This window comes from Convolutriloba macropyga, chromosome 7, assembly GCF_964194025.1.
Source record: "Convolutriloba macropyga chromosome 7, txConMacr16.3, whole genome shotgun sequence".
In the NCBI taxonomy this organism is placed as follows: domain Eukaryota; kingdom Metazoa; phylum Xenacoelomorpha; order Acoela; family Convolutidae; genus Convolutriloba; species Convolutriloba macropyga.
The window spans coordinates 26,244,584-26,256,925 of record NC_134474.1 but is presented as its reverse complement, the minus strand read 5'-3'; the positions used below and the strand labels follow the sequence as shown (position 1 = coordinate 26,256,925).

Below are 12,342 nucleotides of genomic sequence, written 5' to 3'. Positions count from 1 at the left end.
GATGCTCTCAAATAACCTTCAATTAGAGGGACACGCACTCATTTGACCTTATCTCTTTGAATTATAGTAACGAAAAGTCAACTTCTGAGGAATTCATTTTTGAGAGTGAGGTACGTCACAAGTGACCATAAATTTGTTCAATCAAATGAACAAAGAACTCGCTCCACAGAGTGAAAATGCCGTCACATACGCAATTCTGTTGAAATTGCATGAATTAATGAACAAAAAGCAGATTTGAAGTGATTGTGACGTCATATGGTCGTAACAAAAATCTTGACGACGAAACAAAAAAAATGAAGAGAAGGCCAATAATAGCCTCAGCTATCGCTTCGCGGCTGTTAAATGTTCTACCAAATTTCCTACAAAAAGCAGGCTTGAAACGTCATAACAATTGTTCTGAAAAAAACACCTTACAAACTTTTCTGTTCGATCAAGACCCGACATACACTAAACAACTATACGAAAAGGCAAAAAGCTGAGAACAAATTAATACATTTTTCAGGAAAAACTGCCCCATCTAACATTCAAGGGTTTCCTACAGTATTAAAAATACCTCAAAGCAGGAAAAAAGGCAAAAAACTTCAAAAATGGATGAGCAGAGGGCCATAATTTGACTTATTTTAGTCAATTTTCTATCATGAAAACAATCACCCCTAGGAATACCAACTTCCGTATAAAAATTACACAAAACTATCAAAACGTCAATGAGGAAACAGAAACTGCTAAGAAAGCGATCTAACATTTGCTTCAGACTCATCCAAAGGTACTGGTCATCGTGAACGAGAAAAGCCCTCTGGGTCATCATTACCGCAAAATGTTTTAACACCATTTTTTTTTCTCGCAAGCCAGTATGAATACCATCATCTGTTCTCTCCATTCTGCAATATTCTTCAATAACAAAAAATTTCAAGTGTTGCATTGCATTTCACATTCGTTTCAGAAACACCCGAACAATTTTTATAAATGTAGCCGGAACAATTCCGGAGATAACTCGCAGGAAGACTCTAAGCAGACTAACTATCGACACAGAAATGAACGATAAATCAATTTCCCATACAAAACAAATTCGACAAAAATGATTTCCTTCCGACTTACAGAAACCTTTAAATTAAATTTATGTTTCATCTGGCATTTGACTTGTCCTGTTCAGCTTCAAAATATTTTTTAAAATTTTATATTTTGACTGCTTTTTAAAATGCACTAAGGTTTCTTTAACAAAAATTGCTCCGAATTCCATATCTGAAGAAAATGCGAAAACAAAAACATTTTATCATTCATTTCAGTAAAAATTGGCCTGTCTGGCTGTCATCTCATAGTAGCAACACCAGTAGAAGTACTAACATAAGGATTTAGCAGAAGTGGTAAAACTAGCTCAAAAATGTATCTAAAAGCGTAATATTTGCGCCAGAAGCTCAAATAAGCTTACTTACAATCTATTACTAGCTTCAACAATTGAGGCAAACACCTTTGGCCGAAAAATTGGTGTTAAAAGTAAAGAAACTGCTTTTAAAATATCAACTTAGCAGAATATTTTAGTCGCTCACAGAAAATTTTTTTTCACCTACTATTCGTACTTTACCTCGAAAATGAGGCATGGAAATGAAACCACTTTCACTGCTCTCCACTCTCCAATTTTTTTCACCAATTTGACCTAAAGCATTTCCTATTTCAAATACACTCCAAAATTGCCGGTAAAAAAGACGCTGCACCGATTCTTATTTTCGCGTGGTTAACACGAAGCACCATTTCTCCTTTTCGAATCGTTAAAATACAGCACAGCAATACAATCCAAATTCTTTGTAAAAAGCCAAGAGCACCGCAATCTGGCTTTGCTGAGCTTTTAGCTTCATCTATAATAAAGATAGCCCTAAATCGACAAATGATTTTGACCAATATTCCTCTCTTAAGATAAAAATGAAAGCCATCCAATCAAACCTACTGTCTCGATAGCAGAAACACAGTACAACACTTAGACGCAATAAAGATTTTATATATTATCTGACCAAATACATTCAAAATACTGACCCCAGTAACAAACCTGTAAAAATTCCATAGCAAATCGTTGAATGTTTTTGGCCGAGGAACCCCTCACAGCTAATTCGATCATTTGGCAACTGTCTGAGACCCCCAGGCCTTCTCTATTGTAAGGTACACATGTCAAAATCAGCTTACATAAGGGCTCATTCTTCCCAAACAACAATATATTGACAAACACTTCGAGCATCCTGAAATTGGTTAGAACATTCTGCCGATTTGTTCCCGGAAGACTTGCCAGAAAGATAAAATAAACCTGCGCGCACAATTCTGGAAGACTCGGAGCAGAAAATACTGTGCTTATCTTTCGAGAGCCTATACTTGCCTTAGATGAACGTGTCCGAATACTATTCGAGGAGCTAATCGAGCTTCCACTGTACTCCGGTTCAAGACAACTAACTAAATCTAGGAACAAAATCCTCGCAATTTCGGCAAACCTTCGACTCAGTTGTGTAATGGCATTGGAGCCTGATTGAAGCTTGGCATCAGAAGTTAAGCTTTTTGAGTAAGCGTCAGCTAGAAGTCTGAATAACAAAGTTCCTGCTTCAATTTTAGCAGTAAATTCCGCACTTGTACTGCTATCGGTCTGGTTGAAATAATACTTTTCTGCAGAAAATAATTGAGAGGAAGGCATGAAATATAACGTCAATCGTTTCAGAAAAGCCTCCGCACGTGCCGCACTGGTCGCAATGCCAGTTTCATATTTGTAGGCAAAGTGTCGCAGACATGAACAGATTATTGTCCAATTGTAATGCTTGCAAAACGTGGCCACTTCTGCCGCCATTAGCCCGTCAAGATTTCCATTCGCAGAGCTGAAATCTTTCCCACTGCTTACTTTCTGACCAGAAAACGGATTTTTAAAGAAGGACTCTGTGAGCGAGTACTTTCCAGACATGCGCGGACTGTTTCCGTGAAATAAGGCGGTTGGAGGCGATAGAGCTATGGAATTTTCGAGAACACTTTCCTTCGGTTCTTTCGAATAGTTGAGATAAGACGTATCCGGAACTTCGTATGAAGCTTCATCGCAATCCTTGCTGCTTATTTGCATCTCATCTTGTTCCAAAACATAGCTCTCAATCAGAAGTTGGCCTATATGTGACTCCAGTTTCCTGGAATTTTCCTTTGGAACCGAAACTGTGGATGCGTCCACCTGGACCGAGTGAGTATTGTGATCATTGCGTAAGAATTCCATGAAGATAGACGATTGAGACCCCGGTTGGTATTCGGGCATGAGAATGGAGGATCCGCTCTGTTTTTGTCGCTTCCATTTTACGATAGTATCCATTACTTTTACTGAAGCTTCGCCTTTTGATGCGTCTGATTTTTTCAACCGGTCTTCACTAGCTGTGCTTCCGGTAATGTCAGAATCTTGCGCCAAGTCCAAAAGATCTTCCGATACCGAATTCTCAACATTATCTTCTGATTCATGCTCTAAATTTGCCAAACTCTCCTCTTCCGTTTTGACAACCATTGAAGAGAAAAACGACGAATAGTGAGTCGGCAATAAGGGTTTGTATATTTGACAAATTTCTATCAGAATGTAAGCCGCAGAGAATCTGACGTTTCGTTCCATGATTCGAAAATCTTTCGGCGTTTCAGGGGGAATGATTGAATCTTGAATTTGCTGAAGCGTTGTCAATAAACCTGCTTCGATAAAAGACGCAAGTAAATAAATTCGCTGCGATAAAACGAGATCAATAGTTTTTGCGAAGACAAGACTAGTTTGCGCATTTCTAACGCAAGAAAAACAGTCACGAGAGTCTTCAAACTCCGCGATCACGAACCCCTCATCAAGCCTGTATTTCGCTCCACTTTCATCAGCATAATGACCCACAGAAATCACACCCGATGCATTTCTAGATTCGTCGGAGAGAAACTCAAAACTCCGAGGACAGTCAATTCCTAGCAAGTGATACAATGTCTCCATGACCGCTGTCCTGCAATGAATGTCACCTGTTACAAGCGCATTGATAAACACTTCAAGTCCGGATTGGTGGGACTGAGAACGTCGGTTGCCGCTATTTCGAGATCCCATCGCGAGAAGCCCCGACCATGATGACAGAATCGATATTAGACACAACTTTGACGACTGCAATTTCAACTCAAAAGAGGATCCGAAAGAATCTTCGGATATCGGGAATGACGTATCAATTTTCGTTCCCTCAAGAGGTACGGAGGTAAATGAAGACATGAAAGAATGTAATAGAATAGGAGATAGAAGATTTCTTGATTCGGAGAAATTGATTATGTATAAAATAGAAGATAGAATGCTTTCAGTCAAACGCTGACTGCAACAATGAAGAGTAAAAGACATGAGCACCGTAATAGCACCAGAGTTTAACACTGGGGTTGAATTGATTAACAACATATCTGCTAGCAAAATAGCACATGACTTCGCAGCCATTCCAGCCGGGTAGTTTTCACTAGTCATTACGTTAAGTCTCCTATTTGAAGCTTTGAAACTTTTTGGCAGATCAAAATTGTTACCCAAATTTGTGAGACCAACCGCCATATTCATAACGTCTTTTCGTTTTTGCGAATCATCAACTTCAGCAGCATATATTGACATGTAATCGCGAATAACCGATCCTAAACTGGCGGCGATGGTTGTGGTCAAGATATCAATTCGGTACTTCTTCGCCAAAACTGTCAAATCGCGGTAGCATCGGAGAACCTCAACGCCTTCCGACTCTTTTGCCTGAGGATCAGCTCCCAGGTCTAGACATCGAGCAAGCATTTCATCGCAGTTTGACTGCAGAAATGCTTTAACGAAACCGGAAGTCGCACTATCACAGCAACCTTTCCTGAAGATCTTGGGAACATTTCGGAACAACGTTCCAAAAATGGTCAGGGTACCACACCTTATGTCCTGGTCGGACTCTAGGAGTCCAAAACCAAGGACGTAAAATAGATTTAGGAAGTCTTCAAAATGGCTACTATGACCATCGTCATTTTGAGCAGCATCCAAAAAGCCAGAACTCAATTTTGGTGTACTACCATGAAAAGCAAACCCCCGACTTCGCATGTTAAGTTCATTGTCCTCATTTCCATCGCTTTCACTTGTTTCGTCGTACGAATTATCAAGCGCACGTCTGTGAGCAGTCTGCTGTTCTTCTATAAGCGACGTTAAAGCCACATAAACCTTGCCGAGATTGGTTAGGCAGTTATGTTTCTTACTCGGTTGTTCTTTTGAGCCGAAGCGACCAGGTGAGGAGGTAGAAGGTAGTTCTAATTCTAATAGCGATCCAGAGAGCTGCAGGGAAGACTCTAGGGGCACCGGAAAGAAGGCAGCTGTAAGACATTGCCAAATCTCGGGCCCCCTTTCCAGAACATCCAACATCTGGAAAATATCACCAATGCAATAGCCTTACAGTCTCAGGTTTTAAGGTGACAAAATATTTCCGCCTTCAAACAAACAGGATCAAATCCGAACAATATTGAGGACGCATATTTTTATTGGTGATTTTTTTGGCTTCAGGAAAATAAGATGTGAAATATCAGAAGTGTCAACAGTGCTCAGACAATGATCAATTTATGATAAAGTTTTACTTTAGTATTTTTCATAGAGCGAAATTTATCATACTTTGGACGATTGCCATTATCTTTTATAGCAACTGATCCTTGAAATATGCAAAAAATACAAAAATCGAACGTTTCGTACCTTATATTATAATAGAATAAAACAAGGACGCTCGCTAATGTGCGTTCCGACCCCACTCATCCGCATTTTTGGCTTCATTGTGTACCAATTGAAGCAGAGATGGGCTACCCAAAAACAATTTATTTAAATTTCTATAGATCTTAAAAAGGATAGGCATGTATAAAAGAAGGTTAATATCAGGAGATCAAAATTCTTTATTTCCTTGAAATTTAATCTAGAACAAATGGAACCAAAGACATGAACTCAACTCTAATACAACTTTTTTAAGTAGAATAAAAAAAACAATTTTATCGAATTACCAATCATTTTTACCGAACAACAAAAAAGAAATCAACCTCGATGAGATCCAGAATTCAGCTTCTATAAGGAGGCTTATCAATTCCCCAACTAGTTCCAAATTTCGTAAAAACAGCATCTGCGAATCAACTTAACTTTTCTGCTGAATTGGTTAACTTCACATTTCTTTTAGGAGCTACAATTGAGAACACTAATTGTTCGTACGCCCTTCTTCGCAATATTAGTAATAGCAGTATAACAGCTTCTTATTTTGGAAAATGAGCGCTTAATTGACCATTACTCTGCTGCTAATGCGTTCAACTTCTACTTTGAATCAAATTTCTCAAGATGCTCGCCTACCTTACTCAACCACGACGGTTCAGAACGGATCTTGCTCAGTGACGTTGAATGAATTAATAAAAAATCGCATATGAAGCTACGCAAGACACTACCAGAAGGGGGATCTCAAGGCAGCGTACTGGTCCCTTATTGTTCCTCATATTTATCAACGACAAGTCAGCTATTTTCTCTCTAAACTGTTTTCTGGCTCCAAAATGTGGTGGCCCAATATATCACTTGCATTCGCGTACTCGAAAAAAATCAAAAAGTGTCTGAAATGGGTATTTGGAGAGCAACTAGCATATGAAGACCACTAGCATCTTGTCCACTACAATACTTTGCCCATTATTTATCTCATTCAGTGACTGATCCTTCTTTATCGCACTGGGTATTACTCCTCTCTCATCTGGCATTATATTAAACTGACAGAAGAAAAACGTCTCAGAAGGTCTTCTTGTGACCTTTTTATTCCCATCGATAAAAACTTGAATCAATCCTCTTTCTCCACCAGAGCAGTACGAATGCCGAACTATTAACAAAAGGACGATATAATTGCTCCGACCCCCACTTTAGTGGGGAGGGAGGAACTAAATACTCAAATGGGTTTTTTTTGTTCAGACAATTTTGGCCGATCGATATAATCATCGTAGAGTTGTGAGTGTTATCATTAGAAAGCCAGTCCAGCGCAGAATATGGAATTAATAAGATTTTTTGAATTTTTGTTTTTTATAGGGAGTTATCGAGGTTCTAAGTTATGTGAATAATTGCTGTTTTTATTCACATTTTCAGTATTTTTGACCAAATTTTCGTCAATTTTGCTATATATGTTAAAATTATTAACTGTATTGTTATTGATTTCATCTCTAAAGATAGAGGAGGGTTGCTGAGTTGTTCGATTTGAGTTTTGTGGCTTGAATTTATGCTGAATTTTTCAAAAATCAGACTTTTTTCGGGAAAAATGGGACCACATTTGCTTTTTTAACCCACTTGCTTCAAATTTGCCGGAAGTAGCCACCTTAAAGCTGAGGTCCAACTCTTTTTAAGCTCAGAAAAGAGCTAGTTGTAATCTCTGATGGCTTGAGTCTTCTGGATCATAATTTTGCAAGTTTTTTTGCAATTTTAAACTCAATAAATACAAGAAAAGCATTATTTATTTTTGACAAACTGAAAAACTTAGTTTGAAAAAGATCTCTTTCGCAATCATTTGAACAATTGACTGTTTTGTTAGACGCGTAGCAATATATGTGCTGATCTTCATCTCACCGTGGATCCTTACGATAAAAAATTTTTAAAATGGGGCGCGACATTTCTTATCAAAACATTTCCGCTATGTAAATGGTTTTTTATGTAAATTACTGACAAGAAATTCAAATCAGGGCTCAATTAAAGACAGATACTATTTTCAAAAAAAATGTCTAACGAAATTATACCATGGTTTGAGAGTTAAGCTCACGGTTTTAATGGCTTCGATCAATTGTTTCCGTTAAAATTCTATAGACTTAGAGTTTTTGCTTTCATTTGTTATACTTTTTGTAGCCCAATGATTTAGTGTCCCCAATTAGGGATGCAGTTAGCTTTTTAAGAGGTACGAATGAACATAGACAATTCTTTCAGTTGTTACCTAATGTCTGTTATGACTTTGAATATATTTGATTAAAGAAAATATCGGTGAATTTTCGAACTTTGCCACTATTTTATAATTCTCTCAACTTCGGACGCGGCCTCAGTAAAAACAGGCAGATACCAATTTTGTGTGAGTGAAAAATTATTGTTGGAAACGATTTTTATGTTCAACTAAAGTTTTCCTTGTTTTGATACTACGCGTTTTCAAAATTTTTTTTTTCATTTTCAGTTTTGATCATAACTGCATTTTTTATAAGTCCATTTTCTTTCCTTCTCTAATTATCACATTGTTGGCAAATCAAATTGAAGGAAAGCATAGACGACAAATGTACAGCGTTAGAAAAATGCTTATCTGTATATGTTAATTGTTTTTGTTGAATAAATTAAGCTTTTTGGGCTGAGACCAAGTTATCTTGCAAAAGTTTGAGGATTCTTTTGCTGTTTTTTCTATGTTTGTCTTTCCTTCTGTTGTTGTACGCCATATACCTGATAACGATAGTTCTCAATTGCTTTCCCAGGACTTGTAACTTCACCTAGATAAAGATTTCAGTTTATAACTGTTTGTTTTAATGACTTTCAAATTAAATTTTTTATAAAAGATTTTCTTTCAACTTTCTCTTTTTGCAATCGATTTGGTTACCCTGTAACTTATTCTCTCTAATTAGAATTCTCAATTACTTTTGATGATTCAACAAATTTTATCGCGCTTTATACGTTGTGACTGATTGCTTCGACCATTTATTTTCGAAAAAGTTTTCGAGATTTCTATACTGTTCAATTTTCGGGTTTCTTTTTGTTGTCGTGTCAAGTTGTCCTTTTATAGCGAAGACTCGTTGATGTTAGGGTGAGGAGAAAGGGATGATTTACAGTTCTTGCAGGTAATATCTTATAAATATAGTGCCTTCAATAGTTTGATGTAAAATTGTTCGAAGTTTTTGCTTCATTTTTTGTTTGTTATATATTCGTTATTTTGTGGGATCATGACGTGGTCTCATTATTAACAGGCCTAATTGATTTCCTGGGGTGTTGGTACTTAATCCGTCGCTTTTTGATGAAATCTTAAATCTGTTATGACTTTTGGAAATATTTCTTTCCAAAACATTTGGGTTTTTGAGTTTCGTCAATTTTTAAAATAGTCTTCCGGTCAAATTGTAGCTCAGTCTCTGTAAACACAGGTCAAAGACCGTTTGCAGTGAGCTATACATTAACTCTAACAGTTTTAGCTTCAAACATTTGTTTCTCGGCTTTGTTACCACTTTTACTACGAGACTCATAAAATGTTTGAGATTTTTATTTTTTTGTACAATTCAGAGGATTTTTGTTTTCTTTTTAGTTTATAACAATAATCGTAGGTCCCATTGGCTTTAAAATTTTGCGCAATTGAAGATTGGATTATAGAATGTCTCAATTGCTTCCTATGAAGATATAAATGAAATTTTCAGTGATTTCAGGTGATATCTAATGACATTAATAACTGAAGTTAATTGTTTACAAAAATAGAAACGTATTTTTTAACTTTGCACTTCTTTGCTATTTTTTCTATTTTTTGTCGACCTGTTAACCAGTCGCAATGAGAACCGGTCCTATGTCCTTTCTAATGAAGTATAGGTTAAAATGTATTGTTTAGGTTTTATCTGATGCGAGTTTGATTTTATGATTTTTTTATTGTAGACAATTGTAAACAATTGTAGACATCGAATTGTGGTCATAAACAATGTTTGTTTTTTTGATTTGTTAATGGTCCTTTTTAGTAGTTCTATTATCAAAAACTTTTATCGGCCGTCTAGCGTGGCATTATTGTATTCCATTGTTTGTTTATTAAACGATATATATGTTTTTGATCTCTTCATCATTTGGTAGCCAATTAAGTCAAGAATGTGGATGAGCGGGGTCGGAACATTATGTGCGTACGCACATTACCGAGCCTCCTTGTTGATTTCAGAATGAAGCCTTCGTTACCTGTCATCAAAGCGTTTTTCACAGAAAAATTGATAATTTCAAGCTGAATAAAACATGCTAATGATCTGTATTCTGCAAGTGCCGTGTATCTTCTTTTCGAGTTCAGTTAAATACAAGTTTATACTTTTGAGTTACCACGTTTTCTGTTACCACAGCGGGGTCGGAACATTATGTGCGTACGCACATTACCGAGCCTCCTTGTTGATTTCAGAATGAAGCCTTCGTTACCTGTCATCAAAGCGTTTTTCACAGAAAAATTGATAATTTCAAGCTGAATAAAACATGCTAATGATCTGTATTCTGCAAGTGCCGTGTATCTTCTTTTCGAGTTCAGTTAAATACAAGTTTATACTTTTGAGTTACCACGTTTTCTGTTATTTACCGTATTTTTTTCTATATAAAACCCCAGTCCCTGTAGGAAATAAATTCTCTCTTTTTCTATCACCCTTACAAACTAAAGATTGAACAGTATTGTCTTTTACATAACAACTTCAATATTATCAAGCTTACGTAACATCTTTGTAACTTAGATAAGGTTTTAAAGTCTCAATCTAGATTTAAAAGTGCGTGCACACACTGATAATTCTAATTTGATAACGAATAATCATAAAAAATTTCAATAGAGCCTATCCAAACTCGATAATTACGGAGTAAGGCATGAGTGGATTAAGTCATGTTTGACCACTGAAATTATCAAATGATTGATCTAACAAATTGGTTTCTAAATTAAAAAACCAACATTCAAAATGGATATAAAAATGCTGAAAAACTTCACATCCTCTGAAGAAAGTTGCTGCGCCAGAACTTGCCAAAAACCTACAAAATTAAAAACAACTCAAAAAAAGTTTCAAAATCAAAAGCATTAGAAACTTAACGTTGTCGAAGTTGAAAAAAAACACAAAATGATAGCCAAAATGCAAAAACTGATGTTGTAAACGTTAGCCACTTCCAACAAATTAACCTAAGAAAACAGCAAACATAAATTCACACTCTAAGAGAAAGGGACAAAACTAAAAGCAATGCAAGAGAATAGCAGCAAATTGAAGTCGACATAAAGCCTCTACTAAATTGTTCAGAATTAGGGGCAGAAAATTTACAAAAGACTAACAGCTGTCAAATGGACAGTCCGAAGTTTCACTTACGCCTACGTCGGAAACCAATCACACTTGTACATAATTGATAAGAGAGAAAAAAACAAAATTTAGTCAAAACTAAAAAAATGTTTTCTAAACTTCAAGAACTCAAGAAGTCAATTAAAAATTTACCATAGGCAATCAAATAAAACCAAAATTTAGATTCACCAAAATTTAGATTCACATCTGTCATAAAATTTTCTTTACCTACGAAACCATTTTAATTAATGAGATTAAAGGGTAAGATAACAAAAAACAAGGACGGTCAGAACTCGATTACTTTATTAAACCATTGTTTTCTGTCACTTTTTTTAGAATAATTAGTACCAATGTCTTGACCAAACTAAAAGAGCAACAACTTAATCAAAACTCAAAACATAAAATAGGTTAATTTAGACTTCGTTAGAACTTCAATGAGACTCTGTCATTGACCACGCCGGCATTTGAACCATTGACCTCCTGATATCTATCCAGAAGCACTGCACACTCAGCTATCAGGCCCTTCTTTTTGGTAAGCTGCAATCGATTTTATATTAGCAACACGCTTTATTTCGGCGTGAGAGCAATAGAGATCACTCAAAATGAAGAACGAAAGCGTGAAGAAGTCATTTGAGAATTCAAAAAAATGTCTAGAAAAGCGCAAAAACGGTCAAGCGAAAAATTTGCATAAAAAAGATTGACACGTTTACAAATATTGATTTTTGGGTATTTGCTCATTTCTGAGTTTTTTGCTGCCTTGCCACATTATTTAACTATTGTAGGGGCCCCAAGGCGCAATTAAAGATATTTATTAATAGCGGTTTTATTGAATAGCCTATGGTTTCAACGTTTGCGACAAAAATTTCCTGTTAACTTTGATATTTTGTTTCGTTTTTGCCGTTCTTTTGTAGTCGTCTGCTTCATTATGGATAAAGTTTCTATTGGATAAAGACGGGTCTTAATTGCTTACTGTGAATCATAATTTAACCATCTTAATGAGCCGAGTTGATACGTATAGGTTTTGGTCGATTTGAAATTGCTTGTTTTCGAAAATAGAAAACGGTCAAATAGAAATTGGTTGTTTTCGAAAATCGAAATTGGTTGTTTTCTTCATTAGATAAGATAATTTCATATCTTATCTAATGAAGAACAGGTTAATTTGTTGAATTCAAGTTTTATCTGATTCCATATTCATTTTGTTATTAAGTGTTTTCTAATTATAGACACAGAGTTTTGGTCATAATTAATGTTTGCTAATGCTTGAATTTTATGTTCGTCTTGTCGAGTACTCTCAAAAATGCCATTTCTCATTGGCCCTATAATCCAGCATCTTTTAAA

The 12,342-nt window shown here is 36.0% G+C and overlaps 1 protein-coding gene across 1 annotated transcript in view; it reads right to left on the bottom strand.

The window, feature by feature from the left end:
• Window positions 1-5,394, bottom strand: part of LOC142342733 (uncharacterized) — a 45,067-nt gene extending 39,673 nt beyond the window's left edge. Inside the window, exon 1 of the mRNA XM_075394253.1 lies at window positions 2,039-5,394. Within this exon, the coding sequence (XP_075250368.1) occupies window positions 2,039-5,374 (3,336 nt within the window). The 5' untranslated portion in view covers window positions 5,375-5,394. The remainder of the gene's footprint in view (window positions 1-2,038) is intronic.
• Window positions 5,395-12,342: the final 6,948 nt, after the last annotated feature.